This window comes from Strix uralensis, chromosome 20 (assembly GCF_047716275.1).
Source record: "Strix uralensis isolate ZFMK-TIS-50842 chromosome 20, bStrUra1, whole genome shotgun sequence".
NCBI classification, from domain to species: Eukaryota; Metazoa; Chordata; class Aves; order Strigiformes; family Strigidae; genus Strix; species Strix uralensis.
The window spans coordinates 1,312,643-1,338,608 of NC_133991.1; the positions used below are offsets into that span (position 1 = coordinate 1,312,643).

The 25,966-nt window shown below is 52.4% G+C and overlaps 2 protein-coding genes across 2 annotated transcripts; both read right to left on the reverse strand.

Moving 5' to 3' along the window:
* Positions 1-9,985: 9,985 nt before the first annotated feature.
* On the reverse strand, positions 9,986-13,936 carry LOC141952797 (uncharacterized). Its single transcript, XM_074890680.1, has 7 exons — positions 13,814-13,936; positions 13,520-13,539; positions 13,027-13,116; positions 12,412-12,581; positions 11,317-11,442; positions 10,902-11,009; positions 9,986-10,614 (listed from the first exon to the last, which is right to left on the reverse strand). The coding sequence occupies exons 1-7, from the start codon at positions 13,934-13,936 to the stop codon at positions 9,986-9,988; spliced, it is 1,266 nt and encodes a 421-aa protein (XP_074746781.1).
* A 7,806-nt stretch (positions 13,937-21,742) lies between these two features.
* On the reverse strand, positions 21,743-25,291 carry LOC141952798 (fibrinogen-like protein 1-like protein). The gene is made up of 4 exons (XM_074890681.1): positions 25,288-25,291; positions 23,662-23,805; positions 22,523-22,831; positions 21,743-22,371 (listed from the first exon to the last, which is right to left on the reverse strand). The coding sequence occupies exons 1-4, from the start codon at positions 25,289-25,291 to the stop codon at positions 21,743-21,745; spliced, it is 1,086 nt and encodes a 361-aa protein (XP_074746782.1).
* Positions 25,292-25,966: the final 675 nt, after the last annotated feature.

The following is a 25,966-nucleotide window of genomic DNA, read 5'->3' on the forward strand; positions in this document are numbered from 1 at the left end:
GCGGCCACGGGTTCGCTGGCAGTCGGCTCTGTTTACCCAGGGTTAATCGCTGCTCCCAGCGTGCTGGTGGGGAGAGGAGCGGGCGGTATTTACCTAGTGCCTCTGCCCTAATGTATCTCCCTGCACTTCCAAGGGAACAAATACAGATTAGGGGACACAAACAGGTAAAATTATAGCAACGGGCACCCAGCTCAGCACAGAGCACGTCGAGTCACTGAGCCGTGTGCCAAGCTGAGAAACAGCCCAGGTAAAAGCCTGCTCCGAGGTGTGACCCAGCAGGAGAGGGTCTGCAAATGCCGAATGCAATAGAGGACAACGATGAGCTCAGGTACGGTGGGATTTACACACCCTGTAGTCATGCAGTCCTTAAGATGGATTACCTTCACCAGACAAGGCTTGATGTGCCAGCCCCCTCCCCCGCTCCATGCCAGCTGATCTTTGATAAATAATGAGAGGTTATGCCAGGGTTTAGCATGTGCCATACCAGCCAGACCCGTGTTATGAGCATCTCCTCACTGACCAGACCCACAGCAGGACAAACTGGATATAATTTCAGGCTTAAATCACTTTTTTTCACTCTAGTTTCTGGCAACTTCTTCCCCAGCTACACAACCTGGCACAAGCACACATGCCTGCAGAGCACCCAAGCGCAGCTTTTAGCCACCTATGATGAAAACATGGGATAAACGATGGCACAAAGCGAACGTAGATGGCCGCAGGCATCTGAACTTTAATCCAGCTTGCAGGTGGAGCAGAGCACCCTCTGTACCAACGGGTGGGTCCTGCTGGTGCTCCGGAGGGGTGAGTAGCTGTCCAGGGTATTTTCAGAGCTGGAAGAATAAACACAAATAGCTGTTTTGGATAGTTTTCACACTGGTTGGTGCAAACCTCACTTAGGAACCATTTCTTTGTTTTCCAGTCAGCTTTGCATTGCTCTGTAGCTCTCTTTTCCCCCTCTGTGATTCATTACAATCATGTCACAGAATCACAGAATCATTCAGGTTGGAAAAGCCCCTCGGGATCATCGAGTCCAACCCTCAGCCCGACTCTACAAAGTTCTCCCCTACCCCACATCCCCCCACAGCTCATCTAAATGACCCTTAAACACACCCAGGGGTGGGGACTCCACCCCCTCCCTGGGCAGCCTATTCCACTCTCTGACCACTCTTTCTGGGAAACATTTTTTCCTCATGTCCAGCCTAAACCTCCCCTATTGCAGTTTAAAGCCATTCCTTCTTGTTCTGTCACTAATTCGCTGTGAGAAGAGACCAGCACCAACCTCTCTACAATGTCCTTTCAGGGAGCTGTAGAGAGTGATGAGGTCTCCCCTCACCTTCTCCTCCTCACACTGAACAGTCCCAGCTCCTTCAATCTCTCCTCACAGGATTTATTCTCCAGGCCCTTCCCCAGCTCGTTGCCCTCCTCTGCCCTCGCTCCAGCCCCTCGAGATCTCTCTCGTATTGAGGTGCCCAAAACTGGACACAACACTCCAGGTGTGGCCTCACCAGTGCAGAGAACAGCGGGATGACAAATGTGATCCTGTCCCAAGCTGCCTGTCAAGATGCTGAAGAGAGAAGTAATTTTAAAAGTACTGTCTGCAGATGTTTTATATCAATAATGGGCATGTGAGTGTCCTGGGAAACTAAGAATTAGGCAGGCCACAAGAGAAACAAAGATATCAGAGACACACAGGCTTTCTGGGAGCACTCCTCTGTGCAGGGCCATGCTGCACAAAAGGGACTTTCCAGGTTTTTGCCCAGGATCATTTGTCATCTGTTTATCAGCTGCAGGGAGACTTTGGTCCTCTGGGATGACGTAGTCTGAGGGAAGCAGCAAAATACATCAGTGAGGCTTTTAGGGACATTATAATTCCCTCATCCCTGGTCCAGCAGCTCTTGTGCTGCAGAGGAGGGAAATCTCATGGGCAAAGGTACCCAGACTGGGGAAGGGGGTGACGGATCCTGCAGAGGAACCTTCCCCAGAAGACAGTGGACCAGAGCAGAGGTCCCGCTCAGGAACGGGCAGGCTGCAGTGCTGAGAGATTTTGTAACTGGCTGTTTGGATCCTAAGATGTGTGATGCCAGGTACAGCCATATGGATGCAACACAGTCTCAGAGAGAGTGTGGCAAGGGAGTTGTGGTCCTGAGTGCAACACAGGATGGATGACCCAAAGGTGTCCCAAAACATGCACTGTCACATGGGAGGTTAGAGATCACAGTGTCCAGAGCAATTCTCCAAAATTACCCCAACACCATGCGCAGAGGCAGGGAGAAACAGCCTCTGTGTCTGGGAGGAGAACAGTGTTGGGACAGAGATGTCAGATTTATTAGTAGCTGAAGAACCTGGGAGTTGATGGGACCTGCACAAGCTTGGAGATCTCCGCTTGACCCAGACAGAGCGGGACGCTGGTGTGTGCAGTCACAACCGTGATGGATGGGGATGGGTTGGACTCAAACCTGAGGGGTGTTCAGCAGATGCAGAGGAGCACACAGCTCCCAAATTAGTCCCTCAAGATGAGGATCCTTTGAAGTCCTAAAAATTCAAATTCCTAAAAAAAAAAGGACTATGACCGAAATTGCTAGCATTGCTACCAGGAATAAGGTAGAGAGAAGAAATGTATTGTGAAAACTTTATTATCAACCAAACAGCAAAGTTGGTGGCCTGAATATGTCACGTTCAGGGAGACCAGAGAAACAGTATGGGTAGAAACGGTGGGAAACATCCACAGAGAGCTTGTTACAAAGAGGTTTAAATGAGCATGCAAAAGGGCAAAATGTAGAGAGGGCATTTACAGACACTGTGGTGAAGGTTTGTAATAAATATAATCAACTTAACCACAGCCAGGTACTGAGAAGTTCAAAAGAGCCAGCAGGGCCACAAACAGAGGAGAGGAGACTATTGGATGCTATTCAGAAGGTGGAAATCGCCTTCAAAGAACAAGAAAAATAGAAAGCATTATGAATTTCAGCAGGTGGAATATAAAACCACAAAAGGCAGGACAAAAATAGTTTTACTGAGCAATTTGAGAAAGACAAAAACTAATATTAAAACCTGGTTCACGGCTATCAGAAGTGGAAAGTCTGCCAGAGCACCCGCAGTCTCTGCAGAAGGTGCACCAGGGGTGCCGAGGGCTCATGAATTCCCCCCGTGCTGGCGGTGGGGAGCCTGGCCGTGCCGAGGCTGCCGTGCCACAGGAGCAGCAGTGCAGAGGCTTTACACCTCCCAGCCCTGGTGCGGTTGGTGGCAGGAATTAAAATTGAGAAAGCGCAAAGAAATTGTGAAACTCATCTATCATGAATAGTTCCAGACCTCCAGGAGCAGAGACCGTTGCCTGGGAGCCCTCGCCAAACTCCACCAGGACATTTCTGATCTGCCGACAGTGGGCTGTGACCTGTCACTGGCCTACCAAGGGAATGGAGGTGGCACAGATAGTGTCTGTTTTTGAAAGGCTCGGTTGCTCATCTAAGGGTCTCCAGAGAAAGAAGTCTCATTTCTGCACCTAGTGAAGTGGTAGAAAATGTTATAAACATGGAATTAATGGGAACTCATGGATAAATACAATAACTTGAGGAAGAGTCAATATAGCTTTTCAGAGGAAAGTTGTGGCTCAGAAATCTGCTCCAGTTGTTGGAAGGAGAGGTGGAGTATATGGACAACAGTGATCAGATCAACACACTGTAATCCAAAAGCTTTTAAAAAGATTTATCACAGAGTTTTCAAAGACACTGAGCCACAACAGATCAATAGCTTGCAAAGCTGGGAAGCAGAGATAAGACTAATTGGTCAATTTTCTCAGTGCAGAGAGATTGCCTATTGGATGCTACATGGGTCTGCACTGGCGCTGGATTTTTCATCATATTCATAAGTGATGTTGAAAAGGCAGTAAATAGCATGGTGACAACATTTGCTGCTGGAGAAAACATTTCAGAACAGTCATATCTAAACGTGACTGGAGAAAGCTGCAGGAGGATTTCAGGCTACAGAGTGAGTGGGTGATAAAACGGCAAATGAAGTTCACTGTTGATAAGGATGAAGTGAAGTACATCCCTGACAGTGGGGGACTCTAAATTAGCTCTTACTGTTCAAGTGGCCAATCTGAGGGCCACTGTAGGCAATTCCCTGAAAACATCAGCTAAAGGTTCAGGAGAAATTAAAAAACAAAAAGGCTTTAGAAATGACAAGGAAAGGAATGAGCTTTCAACAGAAAACCTCACTTGCCACTGTACAAACCAGAGGGTGCCACAGCCATGGGCAGTTTTGGTGCCTGGCTCAGAAAAGATGTAGAAGAGCTGGAAAAGGTCACAGAAATGAGGAAACCGGGTGATCAGAGGTGGGAATGGCATCCCTGCAAGACCAGGCTGAAGAGATCAGGACTGCCCATGTCAGGAAGGAGCTGAGTGAGGGAATGGTTATTCAGCGCTTTTCACAACACAAGAGCTGCGGGCACCTGGCAAAGGAATGGCTGGTCAGGTCATCTCAGGATGTTGTGAAACCAGAAGTCTGGACACAACAAGGAGTTAGATAAACTGATGGAGGACTGGAGCTATGAAAAGTGACAGTTCACGTACCCTGTGTGTACAAAGAAAGCTCACTCGTGGGAAACCCCCACTCCCCAAATGGCTCAGAACCAGATACAGCATGCTTGTTGCTGCCTGTTTCTTAGGATTTTCTGCAATCAAGAAAATGTCAACAGCTGTCACAGAAGCCATTATTGTCCAGAGCTCAATTAATGGAAGAGGTTGAAGTGGGAGGTACTGGTGCAGTTTTGCCACCTAGACTGCAACCTGTTGGCTCAGTGCTGTGTTACAGGGGTCGGATTTAAGGCTTTAATCTTATAACACGCTCCAAAGTCACTGAAGGGTCTAGGTGCCAAGGCGAACTCTCCTTTGGTGTGGCCAAGTGCCAGGCACATGAGACGGTCACCTCACATGATCTTTGCACATCACCAGAAAGGGCTTCGGGGACAGCTTGGGAAACACGTGGCTATAGGGTCCGGATAAAGCACAGCATTCCTGCTAGAAACATGGAGCTTGTAATTACAAGCAGTGGAAGTGAAATACAGCCTTAATGAGAACTTGCAGGCAAAGGAGAACAGCTTTGTCAGGATTACTGGTGGCTTTTGCTCTTAAAATGTGAAGATGTGTGACTCACCACAGGGATCTGGCCCTGTTTCTGTCTCCAACTGCTGCTGGAAGCGCTCTCTCCTCTGCAAGCAAGGCCAGCTGGGGAGGACTGTCACTTGTCACAGCCTGTGACAGTCCCAATCGTGGTGGTGCTGCCATATCATGCCTACAGTGTGTCACTTCTCTGCTTCCTCTGCCTGTAAGATGGGGCCAGACTTTGCTTGCTTTGAGTGTGTGGGTGCCCATGGAGCTGGATGTATTGATCTGGGCAGGATTTGACCAGGTTGCTGTGAAATGAAGGAGAGAGACAACCCCCAAAAGGCAAATTTAGGAACTGGAAACAACCTCTCTGTTCCCCAGCAGGCAGACAGGCACAAAGAAAACCGAGCAGCCATTTTTAACCATGGCAGGAGGCTGAGTATTCCCACCAGCCCATGACAAGGAGACCCTGGGGATGCAGTCCCTGTGTGTAAGAGCTCTGTGGCAGATGCAGGCGGCTGCATGGCATGAGACATCTGAATCACACCGTGCTGTGCCTCCCTCTGCTCAGCCGGGTGCCAAGAGCTGGTCTTCGTACAGACATCGCCTGATGTGGCCTTGGGAGGAACCAGGGCTGGGGGTGCGCTCGCAGGGAGGGGACGTGCCAAGTGCAAGAGGGTCAGATCACAAGGCAACCGCTAAGGGAAAGTGGCAAAAGCTTTTTGGGGAAGGTAGACTATCAGTTTCTTCTCCAAAAGAGATGGTGGCATCCCAAATAATTAAATCCTTTGGAAAAGGTTGGGAAACCCTAGTTCAAAGAGAGCTGATTGTATTCCCTCTGCCTGGAAAGACATTTTCTGCTCTATATCCATGCAAGGAGATTCTTGGTGCTTTCTTCCTCAGATGGCCTTGCTCACACTCTCCCGTGTGTCCAACCTCTGCTGACAGGCTCTCAACACTCCTTGCAGCAGTAGGACAGAGCAACCAACATGCAAGAGAAAATTGCAGCCTGCAGCTGGACTTCTTAGACAATATTTCTGGGCTTTCCTTGCCTGCAACTCTTCCTTCATGCTGGAAGTTGCCTGGCAAACCCTGGGGTGAGAGCACCCTCTGGGGACCAGGAGCAATTTGAGCATTTCTCAAATCCCAGAATCATCAAGGTTAGAAAGGACCTTGAAGCTCCTCCAGTCCAACCATGAACCTCACACTGACCGTTCCCAACTCCACCAGATCCCTCAGCGCTGGGTCAACCCGACTCTTCAACCCCTCCAGGGATGGGGACTCCCCCCCTGCCCTGGGCAGCCCATTCCAACGCCCAACAACCCCTTCTGCAAAGAAATCCTTCCTAAGAGCCAGTCTGACCCTGCCCTGGCGCAGCTTGAGGCCATTCCCTCTTGTCCTGGCGCTGGTTCCTTGGCTCAGGAGACTCCTCCCCCCTCTCTGCACCCTCCTTTCAGGGAGTTGTAGAGGGCCATGAGGTCTCCCCTCAGCCTCCTCTTCTCCAGACTAAACCCCCCCAGTTCCCTCAGCCGCTCCCCATCAGACCTGTGCTCCAGACCCTGCACCAGCTCCGTTGCCCTTCTCTGGACACGCTCGAGTCATTCAATGGCCTTTTTGGAGTGAGGGGCCCAAATCACTGCTTTTCACATTGCCTTTGCATTTCAAGTGCATTTCATGATGGTGGCTGGTGCTAGCCTGCTTGCCCAGAAACCCAGGACCCTGCTGGAGAGGGCAATCTTGCCATCATGTCTCTGTCATACAGGACAAGCCAGCCGGGCCTCTCCAGAGAGCAGAAGAGACTTTAGGGCACACAGCAGCCCTAGAGTTTGTAGAAAAATTAATGTATTTCTTGACAAAAGTCACACTGTTTAGAGGTAACAAGAGGATACGGCACGAAAGTAGACTAAGAGCGAGGATGGGATACTCTGTCCGTATCCTTCTTCCCGCTGTGGAAGGGGACTGTGCTGACGGGACACAGTGCAGGGGGGTGCTGCTGCCTCTCACCACCCCAGCGGTGTACAGTGGGCACCCAGCCATCGAGACCTGGGGGCAGGGCGTTAGCAGAGGGTCACATTAATCACAGCGTCACCAAACCTCTCTTAAGGCAAGAGAGTGAGCCAAAAAAAGATTTCTAAATGCAACAAGAAATTCCCAAGTTTGACAGCTGAGAACATTTTATTTAAGTTATGATCTCCTACACTGAGTATAGTCTTCGTTCTGAGCTGGCAGCTGCCTCCTCTTGCCTCTCACATGCACCTCATGACTCACTGCAAAAGAGGCTTGAACAGGAGGTGGTAGGAGGCAGGGAGAGAAATACCACTTTAAAAGGCAGACACGCAGACCCAGTAAAACCATAGTGTAAAAAAATCCCACACAAGCATAATAAGATAATAAAAGATTTGTTTTCACCGATTTTTATTTGCTATCCTTTCTCCATCTATGAGGAAGACAGCTCTCATCACATGAGCCAAAGACACTCGAAAATTCACGTGCTGTTGTGGGCATTTTTAACACATTAATAGCACAGTGGCTGGAAGCTGGGCTGGACAGCATCTGCTGGCGTGACATGCTTCGTCCCTCAAAGATGGAGCATATCAAACCTTTCAAGAAAAATGTAAAGCCATGATTTTTGTGGGAAATGTTGTTTTGCACTGGTGGGTTGGCAGTCAGTAACGGAATTGGTGTGTCCATAGGCCTGACCCTGGCAGAGATGATAGATCCTGCTGGAAGACTTCGGCATTTTCTGAGCTGTAATGTTGAGTCCTGACACAAATCAATGCAAATGTTGGTCTGTTCACTTACGTGATGACACCTCGTGCCAGAGCTCTTCTGAGCCCTTCCTGTGCTCCCCCACTTTGCTCAGCTCTGAGTCCCTCCTTCACAAATGACACCTTTCATGCACACTCTTAAAATCCCTAACGACATAAAATACCTCACATATATCATCTTGGGACATTTTAGTTATACATGAACTGTGCTAAGCCTGCAGCCTTTCTTTGTTAAGACTGACTGTGTTAAGCCTGCTGCCTTTTGTGTCCTTCAGCTCTTGGAAAGACCAGGCAGTGCTTTGGGTGTGCTGTTAGAAGGTCCAGGCACAGGAACGAGGGGTTATGCAGATGGTTTTGAGGGCAGGCTGCTTCCCTTGCTCACGTTGGGCTTGAGGGCTTCCAGGTCGCATCCTCCTACCAGGGGAACATTAGGGCACCGATGGACTCATCCTGCTTCCCCTCTCTGCAGGTGGTGACTGGAAGGCACCCTGTGGTAAGCGGTGGGGTGGAGCCGTGTCTGCCTGCGAACCACCACACTGGCTGATACGGCAGCAAAATCCCCCGCCCGTGAGGAGCGGTCCTGCGGGGGCCAGAGGGATGGACTGAAGGAGCCAGGTCTTTCCACATGGAAATTTTATGGCACTTTGAAATCTCTTCCCAGTCTCAAAATAGCGAAGGCAGGATGGTGCCTTCCCTCCCTGTCATCTCTTGGAAGTCGTCGTGGCCCTGGCTCAGGAGATGGCCTCCCCACGGCGCTGAGGGAAGCGAGCTCCACGGACTGCAGAACCTAAAACTCACGGTCGCTGAGAGAAGTGAAAACGTTTTGACATTTCCTATGATTACACAAAACTACTGTGTGCAAAGGCAGAAGTCTGTATGCGGTATTTCAAGTTTTATTTATGCAGTGCTTTCGTCCTGCAGTCCCAAATGCCTGTCCCACAGGAAATCTGAGCTTCAGTGGTGGAAACCTCGTAACACGTTGTCGTGGTTTAACCCCAGGCAGCAACCAAGCACCACGCAGGCACTTGCTCACCCCTCCCCGCCGCAGTGGAATGGGGAGGAGAATCAGAAAAAAAAAAATTAAAACTTGCGGGTTGAGATAAGAACAGTTAAATAACGAAACTAAAACAACCTCAACTAAAATATAATAATAACTGTAATTGTCATGAAAGTTAATACAGCAAAAAGAGAGAGAAATAAAACCCAAGAAAAGCCAAGTGATGCACAGTGCAATTGCTCCCCACCCGCTGACCGATGCCCGAGCAGCGACTGGCCCCTCCCAGCCAACTCCTCCCAGTTTATACACTGAGCATGATGTTCTGCGGCATGGAGTAGCCCTTTGGCTAGCTCGGGTCAGCTCTCCCAGCCATGCTCCCTCCCAGCTTCTTGTGCACCTCCTCCCTGGCGGAACATTGGAAACTGAAAAATCCCTAACTGAGGTTAAGCACTACAACGACAACTAAAACGTCAGTGTGTTATCAACGTCATTCTCACACTAAATCCAAAACACAGCGCTGCATCAGCTCCTGGGGAGAAAGTTAACTCTATCCCAGCCAAAACCAGGACACATCAACCTCTGTGAGCACTTTAAAGATTTGAAATAGACTTTTACAACTGAGACAGTTTTTTGAATACAGATTTATTTGAATATTTATCAACTATTAAGCCTGAAATGTAGACGGTAGAGTGGGAATTTGACTGTGCACGTTAATATCTTGAGCAAGATCTTCAGCAAGTTAAAATTACGTCGTTTGCCTGAAGTTAAGGACATAAATTAACTTACAAAGCCATATAGGTCCACTGGACTGGCTGTTTCACATTTTATATGAACCACACTCCAGAAACTCCAGATTTTGCAAGAGACTGTTCTGATTATTGACATAATTAAAATGCTCTGACTCTGAACAAAAGGATAAAGGCACAGTTGAGGAGTAGAGGGAATCTACAGGAGGGAGAAGAAGGGGAAAATGCCTTATTTTCTTCAGTAGCTATGTATGACCAACCTCAGCAGAGACCCCCTAGCACACTAGGTTTGGCCTAGCGTTTTTCCTTTTTTGATCTCTTTGCAGAGCCAGAACTAGCCTCAGGTTGGACAGAAAAGAAACAAAAATGCAACTAGCAGTAGGGAGCTGGTTTGATGAGGACGGCAGAAGCTTTGCAGTTCCCATTGCAGAGGCTGCCCCACGCTATGGCCCCCTTGACGTTCAGCCGTACAGAATAACACGCCGAGTACCACCACCCGCCCCCATAGCTGGAGGCACAGTTCCCGCTGTAAGTGTCCTGATCCAGATCCTTTGCAGAGAACTTCATGTTGTCATGCACAGTGGAAGCACTGTTTGAGGTCATGGCATCCCCTGCCAACCCCGAGTATGTTCCCAGCCTCAGCCGGTAGCCCTGGGACTCATCTTCCACACTGAAGAGGTTGTAGTCTGCAAACTTGATGTTGTTTGTGGCATCCCAGATGACAAACCTGACCTGATAGACCTTCTGCTGGGAGATCCGGTGGATGTACTCGGTGCCCAGCCAGTAGTCGCTGTGCACGTTCCCAAAGCCGTACTTGTAGGTGCTCCAGGACTCGGCCCAGGTGATCTCCGTGCTCTGCTGGTTCCTCTGGATGACTGTCCAGCCCCCGTCTGTCACATTCATTTCGCAGGACACCACGATGGGGTGGAGTCCTGTGGGCTGGATGACGTAGATGCCGCTGGAGCTGCCAGCAGGGACCTCGCTGCAGTCCTTGGGCCAGCCTGTGGCAGGAGAGAACATGGAGGACCAACAGGCACAGCAGCACCCCAGTCTGCTTGTCTGGCCCTGTGAGAGGGATTTCTAGAAAATGGGCTTATGTGGGATTTTGCCAGTGTAATAAAAAGTCTACCACTGTGTATCTTACTATAAGTGTAAAAGCAGAAAATTAAGGGTAATACAGGGATTAAGAGAATATGCATATATTTTGAAGGTATAAGCATAGAATTTACTTCTCCTCCTGGCTCAGGCTTTCCCAATGTTCAGATGTTCTCCTCCCTCATAACGATACAGGGGTCCAAGCTTGGCTTGGTGAGGGCTCTTACTACATAGTTATGCAGAAGCTTAAACGAGGAAGTGAGCTGTTCCTGCAGCCCTGGCACCCACTGCATCCCCGGGGCTGGGAAGGAGAAAACCTCATTCCCTTGGCACTGGACGCCCATGGCCAGCTGTGAAACCCCAGCAAGCATTGCTTGGGAGACACATCCTCTGCTTGCCCTGTGCAGAGCTTCACAGCAGAGGAGAGGACTTGTGGCATGTAAGTAATGGTTGCAGTCCTTTGGAACCTTGTAAGGCATGGTTCAGCGTGAGCTTATCACTACTAATGGGCGATGTCTGAGTGGCCTTGGCATGCGCTGTGGAGAGGCACATCAAGTCTTGCCTCCAGGCGCTGAGCAGGGTTATCCCCAGGCTTGTTGCCCACCCACCGCTGTTGAACCCTTGTTGCCTACACCTGTCCTTGTTCCCTGCGGGGTGCTGGGGGCACTTACTGCGGTGTTCTGTCTGCTGAGGGCCACTGGCTCTGCTCAGCCGCACAATCTCTTCACCTTCACCTGCATTGGGAAAAACAGAAAGAGTGAGATGAGCAGCCCTGTGCCACAGCACAAAGGTAACTCCAGCCTCCACAGGCTATTATTTACAGCACTGAGTTTTTTGTAGGGCACTTCAACAATGCCACTGGGCTAATTTTTCTTCCAGTATGGTAGTTTTTGGTTGTAAACTCTTTAAAGGGGTAAGATACTAGGAAGGGTAACGCTGCAGTCATTGATGCCTGTTTAGTCCACTCAGCACCATGGCGTTGCAGAGTGGCATGGAGCAGACTGCGTACCCAAATAGTAGTGATGAGTACAGGGAGATACTGCTAGAGAAGAAGGATCGAGAAGGAAACAGATTGTGTGTGGTTTCAGACCAAGATTAAACTGTTCAGTGATGTTGCTCTAAGCCTGCATTGCTTTTCAGTGATGGCTGAAGGTATTTCTGTGTCCATTCAGTTCATAAAAAGCTTCAGAAACCATCAGAGAGAAAAGGAGCTCAAAGCATACAAGATAGTGATGTTCTCTTTGAAGAGAAATCACAGCACCCATCTTCCTAAGATAGCATTCCCTGAGAGCCTCCAGAGGTGTGCCCTCTATCAGCGGCGTGACAAGTCTTTTGTATCATTTAGCCACGTGCAAGCTTCAGAAAGCATTTTGGTTGGTCACTTATACAAAATTTCTCTGAAGTTTCAGGGCTACAGATGGACTATAGATAGCAAGAGAAAAGGTCTTCCCTTGAGTAGCTACAGATCTCTAGGAAAAGCTGCTACATACAGTCTTGTCAATAACTCAGAAGGTCCAACTACCAAATCTTATGATGTTTGGTTAAGATCTGAAATTGGAGGAAAGTTTGATCACGTTCCTTTTATTTCTGAGTGTGACTGCCCTCCCCTGAGATTATTTTCCACATCTTCTCTGTGCAGAGAGGAGAGAGCTCCTGAGGTTTGGATGAACAGACTTTAGGGATGTAAGAGAGAAAACACATACCAGGATGGGACTTATCTGAATGGAGATTAGCAATTTCATCTAAATTTGCGTGCAATCTTTCCAAGTTTTCAATGTCCAGAGCAAGAAGAGGGGCTAGCAGGGCCAGCATGGAGGCGAAGAACAGAAGACTGGAGTGATGAGCAGCTGGAGAAAGAAGACACAAGGTGAATCTGGAAATGCAAACCCTCTGAAAGAGAACTGGCTAACTAAATTCAGCAGAAATTAAAACAAACTTACAGAACAGACAAATCCACAACATTAATTATGCTTTTGCTTTATTGAGCAGCAGAAGTATAAAGACCAAGTTCCAAAAATAAGCGTTCTGCAAAGGCATACCTCCCCAGAGAGAAATAATTTCTTTGACTACAGCCTACAGGTCTAAATTTGCAGCTTCCAGGAGTGTTGTCATCCTCTTCGGCTGGGCTAAAGCAATGTTCTTTGGGACACAGAATCAAGATGTTAAGCCAGTATCAGTGTGTGTGTCTGGAGTACTGCAGGATGGCATGCTGATTTGTAGGTACTGCTGTTACCTGAAGATAGTCAGGAGATACTACAGCAGAGGGACCTGAGATCTTGCAAAGAAAGGAGCTGTTGTGGCCGCAACGCTGATGGTACCCTGGGAGTCCAAGAACTGCCGCCTCCCACCAGGGCATCATGCAGGGACTGGAATCTCCCCACTGCAGGAACCGCCTGAAGGAGAGCGTCCTGCAGGGAGCCGCAGCACTGATCCAGCAGCAGACCCTGCTACGTGTCACAGCGGGGCTTCTGCAGGGACATGCCGAGGGACGGTGCATCCCAGCTGACGTCTGGGCCAGGACATTCTATGCTTTAAGGGGTGGTTTCTGCCAGCGTCTGAAAACCTGAGCAATTTGACTCATTTGGACCAAAACAGATCAGGACATTCCCCAACAGTTTGTTCATGGCCAGCTCCATAGATTTGTGTCTACAGCTTGCCCACCCACCTTCAGTACCCTGAAGGACTTACGGGGATGATGGGTGATTAATGCATTAATTAACTTCCTTTCAAAATTTTTTTTTGGGGGTGCTTTGGGCTCAATATGTTTTGGGCACAATATAAGTTAAATAAATGTTGTCTTTACAACATCACCTGGAACAGGACAGTTTTACCTGTGGTCAGGAATGGAGGAGAGAGAGTGAGGAGCAGGAGGGTCACAGAGCCCTGGGCGGGTACAGCAGCGATAGGCTCATCCCACCGTCCCGAGTCAGTGGGAAAAGCAGAGCTGCAGTGTGGGCGGCAGAAGCCCAGAGGCAGGCAGAGGAGGGGGATGCCCAGCCACACGCAGAGGTGCCGTCCCGTCCCATCCCATCCCATCCCATCCCATCCCATCCCATCCCATCCCATCCCATCCCATCCCATCCCATCCCATCCCACACCACTCACCCATGTCGTCTCTGCGGGGACCCTGCGGAGCAGGAAGCGGCAGGTTTGGCCTGGTGGCAGCGTGACCAACCCTGCTGTTATATAGGTCTCGACAGGTGGGGTGGGGTTGTCTGACCCAAACATTCATCCTTGTTGTCATCAGGGCTGGAAATTTATGGTTTGTTTGTCCTCATCCATAAGTGCCTCTGCTCACACACCAGCTGTTGAGCTTCTGTGATAAGAGGTCCCAAACGAACCTCAGCAAACAGCACCTGATGTTCACACAGAATTCCACCAAACTGACAAATGCTCCTGATAAGGATTTTTCTTGAGGTTGTTATTACTTACGGGGTTTGATGCCAAACCCTGTGGGGACATCCTGTGACCTGCGCTGTGCTGGAGATTTCTGTTAGACACCCTTTAGTGTCTGCCCACCCTAGCATGGCGCATCGCCCGAGAGGGAGCCATGCTCTCTGACACTGCAACCCCGGTTCCCACACACACCAGGGCAGCAAAGCGGCCTCGTCCCCAGCCCTGACCCCCCCACGGCAATGCAACTGCTTGGCTGGGTGCCAGCCCTTGGTGCCAGCCCTCCAACAGTGCACCCATCCCACGGGGCAGCCACACGTGTGGGGGTGCCGCTGTCCAGTGCCAGTGCGGGGCAGGTGCCAGAGACCTCCTACGGGCCCCTGTGCTGGTGTTGAAGCCAAGGGGCTGCTGGAGGGTTTAGTTTTGTCTTCACAGCTCTGGGTAGCCTGGGGCACAGCTCTCATGGTAGAGCTGGTTGCAGACTCAATTAACAAGATGGCTGTGGATTAAGTGGAATAAATGCTTAACAGACATTGAGCGGCTGAGTCTGAAGCCAGCCTCGCAAATGGCACAGGAATGGGAGGGGAGTTGTGAGAAGGGTAGTGGCATAGCCCAGCAATGCTGGCTGATAGCTCAGTGACACCGATGTGGGACCACGGTGATGTATTTATTGATGGTTTGACACCAGCGAGTGCTGAGCCGCTGGACTGTGGCCTGAGCTGGCCCTGGGATGCTCTGTGGCACCGCTGGGGACCCTCACAGGCTCTGCTGCCACAAGGCTGGTGCTGGCTGCCTTCATCCCCAGGTCCTTCCTCCCCAGGTGGCATTGCCACCTCTGCTGTCCTCCAGGAGACCAGCAGGTGGTGGTGAAGGTCCCAGCACCAGCACACCCTGCCACCATGCCAGCGCCTTGCTGTGCCCTGCCCAGGCCCTGCTCTGGGTGACTCCAAGACTAAACGACTTTCAGTACAGCAAGGAGGATGTTTTTCACCAAGGGACATGTCTTCCCTGGCCCTACACTAGCCCCTTGTAAAATTACCGGCTCCAAAATTACACATATATTCACAGAAAAAAAGATTCTTGCCAACTCTACACTGCCGTAATATCTGTCGTGCTGTTGGACGCAATGAAAAACTTAGACCTGATCCAAGACTGCTCCTCAGCAGTTTCCTTTTAATGAAGCACCTTTCTTCTCACAAGAGCTTCCCAAAGTCCCTTGATAGATAACCTGAGGCTGTAACATCCGTCTTTGATACATTTCTGCCAGCAAAATCTCAAAAAGATGAAAAGGGTCTTCCCAGCTGTTTCAGCCAGCCCCCCCATGACACGCAGGAGCAGGGCTGGCTCCCCACACCCACCAAGTGCCAGCACCAAAGCTGAGGTGCCAAGCTGTGCCTGACATCCCAGTCTGTCACTGCGTGTGAGAACTGGGGTGGTCCTGCCTGTTGTTACCCTACGGTGCCTCCTGCCACCCTCACTTGACAGCCATAAAAGAGCTCCCGGCAGCAGGGACCCCACGGTGACCCCTCCCTGTACTGCTGGCCCTTGGAGGAGCAGCGGTGGGGCACGGGCGGCCTCAGAGCACGAGCCCAGCCGAGGCATGCAGAGGTGGCAAGTGGAGCTGAATTACAGAGCGAGGGAGAAGAGGCAGAGGAGGGGATTGAGCCTGCTGAGCAGGTGGGGACAGATGTCTGCCCCCTCGTTCCTCCCCTGCCCTCACTCCCCTGGTGGGACCCGCTGCCAATGGAAGCATCACCTTCTAGAAGACAGAGAGTACTGCAGCCAGACAAAGACCCACCGCTAGTGACACGCAGGAGCACGGACCAGCCCCACGGGACTGCGCAGCATGGGCCCGGCAGAGTGAGCCAGCGGGTGAGGAGCTGCCGACGTCTCCCAAGGCACTGTATGGAAAGAGGGATTGAAAGAAGAGTGGGACAAGGAGGGGACTCCAACCCAGTCCTGAGGGTTTGCGAAACACCCTGCAGTAACGCACGAACCAAGTTCAACCTCCCCTGACAGATGTGGTCCCAACAGCTGTAGCTGCTGCTTGATGAGTTGGCCGTGAGTGTATTGAAGATGCTGTCCCAGACAGCACCCGGCCTGGACCAGGCTGCCGGGGCGGTGACCACCCCACATGCAGGAGGTCAGCAGAGCCTTCCTGAGCCTGTTTCTTCTCACTAAGACATGAGGACTAAGGAAGGGAACTGTAGACACCTCCCCCAGCCTATTTTTACTCAGAGCTGCCACAAGTGTCCAGCAGTCAGGGATGGCCCCTAGGAAAAGCTGCTGCCTTCAGCCCTCAGCCTCTACTGATCGAGGGCAAAAAAGGCATCAGTGTTTGCAGCCCAGCCCTGGGGCTGATTTCTTGGCAGCTCTCTGGGAAGGAGGCCAAGACAGACCTCTGGCCATCGAAGAAGTGTCATGACATGCTGGGAGCTGGCAACTGTTGACAAACCATTGCCCATAGGTTTTACCCTCTTTGATCTCCGGATGATAAAATCTCCCCTGCGCCCTTCCTCTTCACACTCCTTCCCTTCTGTTTGCCTTTCCACTATCCTTTAACTCCTTTATTGCTCTGCAGCAGTTGGTAGATCCCCGGAAAGATTTAACTCCTGGACAGGTCCAGTATATTGCAGTTGATAAACGCCCCACAGCTGGGAGGTTTGGAGTACTTTATTTTTTTCTCAGGAAAATAAACCTTAGGGCTTCTTTGTGTAATCTTGAGCAAAGAGAAGCCACCAGATGGGCACACAGTGATTAACTTTGTCCATGCAAACAGGGGAGCTGAGCTCCTCACACGGAGGAGGTGTATTTAGGGAGAGGCCCAGGTATAAAGGGAGAGAGGCCAGCATGGAGTTGAGAGCAGCAGGACTGACTGCTTAGGCTCCCAGCGTCTGCTCAGCAGCACCACAGAGATGGGTGAGTTCTCCTCTTCCTCATGGCTCCTTTTCTGCAGCACTCGCAGCTCCAGGGGATGCAAGTAGAAACCCAAGCAAAGTGACAGCAGTGGGGGACCACAGGAGTGGGAGCTGATGGGAGTGTCCAGTGTCCATCCCACACCTCCCCTTTCTACCCAGCTGTTTCCTTCTAGTTTGCTGCTGCTGCTGCTGCCGTTAGGTTGTTTCCTGCATCCCCATGAACTGCACACTCTGCACCTGGAGCACCAGGTTTTATACACCAAACTCAGCTGCAGTGCCTTGAACTATTTGCTCTGAATGCCCTTAACACAGATTTACTTCTTTCCTATAAAAATATCCTTTGCCTCTAGACCTGTAGAGAAAAAGCTAATCCACATTTAGGAGAAACATGAGAAAATGTGACTGCAGGTTTCTGTGTGGGGCAGGGAAGGGGCTGATCAGGAGGGTGGCAAAAGCCATTTCTCACCCAGTTTCAGCCCTGCGGGGGCAGAGCCTGCAGTGAAGCTGCAGCTCCCATCGCCCCGGGAGCCCCCTGCTCCTGCCTGCACCCTGCGGCTCTGTGTTCCCTGGCCCGAGCTCCCTGGAGGCCAGGGGGCTGCCCCCGGATCCTGATGGCAATGGGCACTTTTCTCCCCAGGGCTCCAGGCTGGGACACACCTCGTCCTCCTGCCCGCCGTGGTGGCGATGCTTCTCCTCTGCGTGAGCCCAGCGCGTGGGAGCAGCTTCCAGAGCGGTGAGTAGGGAGCTGGGGGACAGCGGAGGAGCCGCCAGGTTTGGTTCAGCCATGCTGCCCATCGCTGAGCACAGGCGGGCTCTGAGGTGCTGGGTGCAAGTGTCCCCATGCCTGGGGCCACAGAGACACTGCAGGTCTCTGCATTCAAACCTAAGCTGCAAAGCAGGGCAGTTCTTGCCTCTCAGCACCAGCAGAGAAGAGGTGTTCCCAGCAAGTTCCACTGGCTGTGGAGCACCCAGTGAGATCCAGCATCAGCAGCGACAGGACAGCTGCCCCACAACAACCGGCCAGCACATTCTCCAGTACACGTCCCTCATATCTTGCTTGATCTGCTGTCACAGGGTTCCCCGCAGACTGCAGCCACCTCACCAGCAGCAGCCCCAGCGGGGTGTACGTCATCCAGCCGGCAGCGTCGCCCCCACGCGTGGTGTGGTGTGACATGGACACCGAAGGCAAGGGCTGGACTGTTGTCCAGAGAAACACTTACACCACTGAAATCACATGGAAGGAGTCCTGGACCACCTACAAGTATGGCTTCGGGAACGTGCAGGGCGATCACTGGCTGGGCACCGAGTACCTGCACCTGCTGACACAGCAGGGCACCTACAAGGTCCGCTTCGTCGTGCACAGTAACGCCAACGTCACCCATTACGCCGAGTACGACATCTTCAGCGTGGAGAGCGAGGCCAGTGGGTACCCGCTGAGGCTGGGCCGGTTCCGGGGCGGCGGGGAGGACTATCTGACCAGCTATCACAGCGGGTACGGGGGCATCCACGACAACATGAAGTTCAGCACGACTGACAGGGACCAGGACCAGCACAGTGGGAACTGTGCCAACAGCTACGGGGGCTGGTGGTACGACAAGTGCCAGAACGTCCTGCTCAATGGCAAGAAGTACATCTTCTGGCCAGGAATCTGCTCGAGTGGCAACTGCGCATCCTCCCTCATCCTGGTCAAACCCACAGACGTGTGCTGACCGTGCCACAGCGCCCAGCCTCCTGGGGGTTTGGGGAAGTGCCACCCTCCCCAGCTCAGTGCCCCGTTCCCGTGCCTGCCAACAGCCCTGTGCCAACCCTGGGGCACGTCCTGCGTTGCCTGCAGATCCCGCAGCATCACCAGCGGAAACACAGCAGCTCTGGGGCTCAGGAGCAATTGCCCAGAGCCCCGGGCACGCGGGCAGCTTCACCCAGTGCCGCGGTGCTGGCCGGCACTGGGACGCGGGCACTAGTTTGGGGTGGGTGGACCCACTCCTGCCCTGGGGAGGGGGAGGCAGTGCAAGTTCCCTTCCCTGTGCAATCGGTGTATCCCTGCTTTGCTCAGGCCCTGCTCCCTCCCTGGGCCCCAAACGCCCCACAGCTCTGCTACCCATGGTGGGAGAAATCAGCCGCAATAAACCCTGGAGCCAGACTTTGCTGCCTTGTGTCTACCTTCCGCCACAACACTGCACACACACGTGGGAGCAGTCGAGGTCCCGAGGTGGTGGAGGATGGTGGGGGGCACCATGTTCATGGGGGAGGATCCCACTTGCTGCATCTGCTGTCTGAGACTCACCCTCTCCTTGCTCCACTCCAGGCCATGGCTGGGGGAGCTGGAGTCCCAGCCCCATCCTGCATCAAGGGCTGGGGCGATCAGGGTGACCCTGAGGGGCATCAAGTCACCAGTAGCGGGGTTCATGCCATGGGGGATCCATCCCTGGTGTGGTCCCTGAGTCCCTTGGCAGCCCAGGGCTGGGTGCTGGGGGGTGATGCTTCAAAGCCTCAGAGGGGTGGGGAGCCCTGGGATAAGCAGGGGTCTTGGGGCAGCCCCATGGGGCTCAGCCTGGGCTCCCTGCAACAGAGGGCTGGGGGGCTGCAGGGCTCCTGGGGGCAGTAGAACACTGCATCACGGCCAGTGCTTTCCCACCCTGGAGCAGGTGATGTTGGGTGGCCGGGCCGTGGCTGGCCATGGGCAGCCCATGCCTGCGTTTTGGCCAGAGGCCAGGGAGCACAAAAGGCTTGGGGACAGCAGCTCCTCCGCAGTGACCCGGACCCACCCTGCGGCGATGGTACAATTGTGCTGCGGTGGGACTGTGCCGGGATGGGCACGTGGGAGTGCTGGGCAGTGGCGGGAGCGCTGGGTGATGCTCCGCGCAGGTGCCCAGCCTTGGCCTGGGGGTGCCCAGCAGGCACCAAACAGCCCCTCTCCTCTCAGGGCTGGCAGTGCCGTGCAAAGCACCTGGAGCTGTCTGTCCTTCCCCAAAGCCTCTCCAGCATCAAAAACTTGCAGTTTATTTAAATGTAGCTGTGTTTGATTAAAATTAATTCCCTATTTGATATTTTCCTTGCAATCCCATAGATTTTTTCATAAGAAACCTGGCACTGCCCTAGCACGGCTGCTCACGCCACACCGGCCTGTGCAAACACGCTGGCGATAAGGAGCAGGTATTTGCAGGTTGTAGGTGTTTAGACACAGGACTTCACCTGAGGTTTTAACCTGAGAGCCAGCTGGGTGAAAACACCTCTCCAGACATAGGTGTCAAGGCCACATCTTCAACAAGTGGGGTTAATTCAGATTTACTAGGAAATAAGGAATATTTATCCTTCCCCCACTCCAGCTGATGAGGGGGTGACAGAAACGCTGAAGAGAAAGGGACTGATTATTTATACAGCTAAGAATAAAGACTTTTTCCTGTGATACTGTTGTGGTTTGAGCCCAGAGGGAAAATGAGCACTGGGCAGCCACTCACTGACCCCTTCTCGCTCAGGAATGGGAAGGAGAAAATAAAGTAAAAGGGTCAGAGATCGAGATAAGGACAGAGAGGGGTGACTCACCCATTATGGTCACAGGCAAAAGACAGATTTGTTAGGGGACGGAAAAGAACATCAATTTAATTTAAACACTAACAACAACAACACTTAACAGAGTAGGACAGTGAGAAGTGTTACCACATCTTAAAAACACCTTCCCCCCACCCCTCCCTTCTTCCTGACCTCAGTTTTGCTCCCGATTTCTCTATCTCCTTCCCCTGTGGCAGCACAGGGGGCAGGGGATGGGGGGTGCCATCAGTCCCACTGCTCCTTCCTCCTCAGGGGGAGGACTCCTCACACTCTTCCCCTACTCCAGCGTGGGGTCCCTCTCATGAGAGACAGTCCTCCACGAACTCTCCCACGTGGGTCCTTCCCAGGGGCTGCAGCTCTTCCAGAACTGCTCCAGCGTGGGTCCCCGCTGCGGGGTGCAGCCCCCCCAGCAACAGACTGCTCCAGCACAGGCTTCCCACAGAGTCCCGGCCTTCTGCAGGCACAGCCCCTGCTCCGCCGTGGGGTCCTCCACAGGCTGCAGGTGGCATCTGCTCCCCCCGTGCCCTCCATGGGCGCAGGGCACAGCCCGCCCTCTCCCCACGGGCTGAGGGGAGTCTGCACTGGCGCACTTCCCCCTCCTCCTCCTCCTCCTCCTTTCTTCCTCTGACCACAGGTCGTCTGTTCACACAAGTGTCCTTCTCATACATCCTCCTCATCAGTCCCAACCCTCTCCCAGGTTCCCTTTTTTAAATACGTTATTGCAGAGGTGCAGCCACCATCACTAACTGGCCTGGCCTTGGCCAGAGGGTCCGACTTGGAGCTGGGGGAGCTTCGAGAAGCTTCTCACAGGAGCCACCACTGTAACTCCCTCCCCTGCTACCAAAACCGCCACCACATACACACAAACCCAAAACAGATGCTCATCCAGGCATTATGTTTCTAAAGCACATTTTATTCTCCAGAGTAGGTATGTTTCAGAAGTAGAGGGTCTGCAGTGTGTTAGTCTGATTATAATGCAATTAAAATAAAAACAGCTCAAAGGGGAAGAAGCCAGCAAAGGAAGCAGAGGAGCTCTGCAAAAGAGGTGAAAGAAAAATCTCTTGGCAGCCCAGGGTGTGCCCCGCTGCCACCCGCTCTGCTCCCCCCATCAAAGAGGGGTCCAGCGGGTCACTGCTCTGACCACATCCCGGTGCAGACAGGCAGCAACGAAGCCCTAGCAGTAGGTAATGGGTTTGATGAGGACGGCAGAAGCTTTGCAGTTCCCGTTGCAGAGGCTGCCCCACGTTATGGCCCCCTTGACGTTCAGCCGTACAGAATAACACGCCGAGTACCACCACCCGCCCCCAGAGCTGGAGGCACAGTTCCCGCTCGAAGTGTCCTGATCCAGATCCTTTGCAGAGAACTTCATGTTGTCGTGTATGACACTGGGACTCTTTGAGGCCATGGCATCCTCCGCTGTCCCCGAGTATGCTCCCAGCCTCAGCCGGTAGCCCTGGGACTCATCTTCCACATTGAAGAGGTTGTAGTCTGCAAACTTGGTGTTATTTGAGGCATCCCAGATGACAAACCTGACCTGATAGACCTTCTGCTGGGAGATCCGGTGGATGTACTCGGTGCCCAGCCAGTAGTCGCTGTGCACGTTCCCAAAGCCGTACTTGTAGGTGCTCCAGGACTCGGCCCAGGTGATCTCTGTGTTCTGCTGGTTCCTCTGGATGACCGTCCAGCCCCCGTCTGTCACATTCATTTCACAGGACACCACGATGGGGTGGAGTCCTGTGGGCTGGATGACGTAGATGCCGCTGGGGCTGCCAGCAGGGACCTCGCTGCAGTCCTTGGGCCAGCCTGGGGCAGGAGAGAGGGTGATTAAACAGGATCCTGTGCAAAAAGACTGAGGCACAGCCCATAGTCCTCCTGTGGTTGGTTCTGCAAGACCGAGAATTTAATGAGACCTGGATTGCCTGAGGAGCACAGACTGTGCAAACAGCATCCTCACCTGAGCAGACAACACCCGCGTCCTCGCTGTGCCTGCAGTTGTGCACTCCCCAATCTGACAGCGAGCACTCAGTGAGGAGCTCCTCCTGGCCATTGCAGTTAACGTCGTCCAGCCAGATAGTCCCAGAGCCACTCCCAAAATAAGCACTGCCTGGGGCTGATACTGCCTCTCCACAGCCGAGCTGCCTACACACCACGGAAGCATCTCTCATGTCCCAGCTGTCATCACACACTGTTCCCCACTCATTGCGGTACCAAACCTCCACGCGTCCAGAGCACCGGTTGGAGCCGTTCACCAGCCGGAGCTGACCTGGAACATGGAAAACAACAGCAGAGAGGGGATTTGGAAACAGGGGGGGCAACACCAAAGAAGCCTGGAGCCCAGATCAGGAGGTACTTTCTGGCTCAAGAAGTGAAGTCCAGGCAGTAAGATGTAGGGTCTTTACACCTCTGATCATGCTTCTGGCTGGGGAAGGAGCCTTTGCCTTCTGAAGTTTCCATTTCCAACTATTTTTGGTGTGTTGTGGCCTCAGAGACTGAGCATGGGTTTGCCACGTGTTCCCTCAGACAAGTGGACATCAGCCATCCTCTCCCACCACTGCAGGAGCTGTGTTTCACCCTCCTGGGATTGTGAGTACCCCGGGAGCAAGGCTGAGGGTGACATGGGGGATGGTGCAGTACAAAGTACCCTCAGACAAGGGTATTTCATAGAAGACCACTTTTCAAGTTCTTAGCCATGGGACAAGTGAAATATCTGGGGATGCTCATGACAGGAGAACCCTTCCTTTCTCCTGCATCTTTCCCACTGACTGCTCCTACCATCCTCCTGCAGGACAGGGGATGCATGAGGAGGGACAGCCTTGGCTTCAGGAGGGGATCAGGGCAAACCCTCCGGGCTCCACCACACCTACACATGAGCAGAAAGGCCCGTGACTACAAGGTACCATGTCTGTACCCACCAGATGTTTGAGGAAGGGCAGGTGACTCATGCTGTGGCACATGTCTCTCTTGAGGGATGCTGGGGCTCTGCTGACAGCTCGGGAGGAGCACTGGGTTGAAAGATGCCCTCCCTGACAGCCTGATCTGTGGTGGCCCTAGTCGTGTCCTGCTGGTGCAGATGGAGACCTTCCATGCACCTACCATTCACTAAGGTGTTCAGAGCAGACACGGTGTTATTCAAGACAGGTTGATTGAAGAGGGACAGGCTTTGGGTGTTCCTGGTGAGATGTGGGGCAGGCAGGGCCAACACACAGGCAAGGAACAGGAGGGGAGTGCACTGGACAGCTGGAGGAAGAAGGGACAAGATGAGAGTCAAACAGAGCATCCCACTGTCAGAGTAAAACATGGAATGGGGAACGAGATGCAGTGAGGTGAAACAGCTGCAAGTCACCCCAAACCTGCAAGGACAGCACGGGGTTGTCTTTCTGACATGAACCTTGGAGCCAGACTCCTTCTTGTCCCCAAGCTTCAGGCCAGAGCCCAAAGTACCCAGGAAATTTGGGGGGCAAAATCAAGCAATCACAAGAGAGTCCTTTGCAGATCAGAAGAAACTTGACCAAAGTGTTTATCTTTAAGCACAAACGTTAACAGAAACCTTGCAGAATATTTTCTGCCCCTCCAGCTCACTAAACAGCTAGCTGGTATTTCTTCAGACTTTTCACTATACTCTGGAAAATCCACATAAAACACCCAAGTTGTACTCAATAATGTTATTCAACTTAATTGTAATAATAGTTATCCCAAAACTAAAATCTGAACATTCATGTAAAGATGGCATCACAGCTGCACCTCTGGGGGTTACAGCACTGTTAGATTGCAAAACATCTGGAAAGGGATGACTTCCAGCTGTGCCTCTATTTTGGACACCCCATAATGATGGACCCTTGAGAGCAATTGGAAACCTACACTTTTCATACACCTGTAAATTAAATCTTACATTTTTAACACATTTACACTTAGATTTATGACTCTGCTGGGCTATAACTAAAGCGCAGTGACTATCTGCTAGACATGAACCCATCCTTTCCTCTGAACCTCTCCCTGCTCTGCTGGGGCAGAGGAGTGCTCCGAGATGAGTTCTGCAACGATTTTCTTTGTTCAACACCTTCTCTGCCCCCACTGACCCATTTGCATGGGGAAAGGCCACTCTGACTTTCCCTCTGTAGGTTTTGCCCTCCTGCTCTTGAGCACAGCCTATATTTCAGCAGCCTGGATAAACCCTGTTTGCAGAGACATGCCCTCACTTTGCCTGGACCCTGAGCTTTGCTGAAGCTCTTCCCAAAGCTCTCACAGCAATGCGAGGTGTCCCTCTAGCCAGAGTGGCGTGGGGACCATCTCTGCAGGATGGCTGGCAGGTCTGCACCCCTCCAGTATAACCCAGAGCTGGTCTGGCCCTCCTCTGCTCCCCGCTCTCTGGACAGGGCAGCACGCAGGTTCCCTCTTCTCCCACCTGACCTATCCTGAGCTCTCCTCTGCCTTGACACTGCCTGGGAAGCTGCTGGGCTGGGCTGAGGGCAGACCCAGGGACTTGTCCGTCCCTCTCAAACCTTCTCCCTTGCCCTGGGAGAAGCAGCACGGATCTTGAGTCTGGCTTGTTTTGTGCTCTGTGTCATCTCCTGCCTCTGTGGTAAGTCCTCCATCCATGGGAGCAAATAGATGCTTCTGCCAGGGTGGAGGCTCTCAACACCCCCCCTCCACCAGCACTGCTTCTGGGGGTCCATGAGTCGGGGAACCCACCCTGCCCTGCTCCCCGACGCTCACACTCACCCATACCGACTCCACGGGGACAGTTGCAAGTCCAGAAAGTTACTGTTGATATGCTTTGAATCACAAGATTTATAGCTGTGTTGTGTCAGGGGAGGAGTGGGGCTGACACAGCTGCTTCTAGTCCCATCCCATTCTTGTCTTGGGGCGTGTTAACAAGCTGCTGGTAATAGGGCTGTAACCCCCTCCCCTAACCAGGGATGTTCATCTGCCCTGATAAGAGCCCTTATCAGAACCTGAGCAAATACAGCCCAGGAGTGCCAAAGGCGTCCGCGCACTTCCATGTGTCAGGCAGGGCTTTTCCTGGATATGTCATCAACGGGTGTTTGGAGACATTTGCTGAGCTCCCTCCTGCCACCTCCGCAGGGCACAGCCGTGGAGATGCAGTCCCGCTCATCACACAGCTGAGCAGGGTCTGGGGTCCCTCCTGCCGGATCCGTGCCAAGGTGGACAGGAGCTGGGTGCAGCAAACCAGCCCCATGGAAGACCCCAGGGATGTTCCTGCCTTCTCCTGGAGCAGACACACTGCGCGGATCAATAGCGGTCGTAGGCGTGAAGCAGATGGTGGCAACATCCAGCCCGTCATGTTCGGGGCTGATGTCAGGAACAGACCTAAAGGGACTGGACCAGTTCAAATGTGAGACTATTTCTGTCTGAGTCTCAGATGAAGGCAGGTATCACT

Excerpts from the sequence above, each read along its gene's own strand:
- LOC141952797 (XM_074890680.1), bottom strand. The coding sequence starts at position 13,936 with ATGTTTGGGTCAGACAACCCCACCCCACCTGTCGAGACCTATATAACA. Across the intron at positions 13,117-13,519 it reads GTAAAACTGTCCTGTTCCAG|GACGCTCTCCTTCAGGCGGT; the intron begins GTGATGTTGTAA and ends GGCTCCCTGCAG. Across the intron at positions 10,615-10,901 it reads CAAGCCAAGCTTGGACCCCT|GCTGGCCCAAGGACTGCAGC; the intron begins GTATCGTTATGA and ends CTCCTGCCACAG.
- LOC141952798 (XM_074890681.1), bottom strand. Across the intron at positions 22,832-23,661 it reads TCTGAACACCTTAGTGAATG|GTCAGCTCCGGCTGGTGAAC; the intron begins GTAGGTGCATGG and ends TCCATGTTCCAG. Across the intron at positions 22,372-22,522 it reads CGCGGGTGTTGTCTGCTCAG|GCTGGCCCAAGGACTGCAGC; the intron begins GTGAGGATGCTG and ends CTCCTGCCCCAG.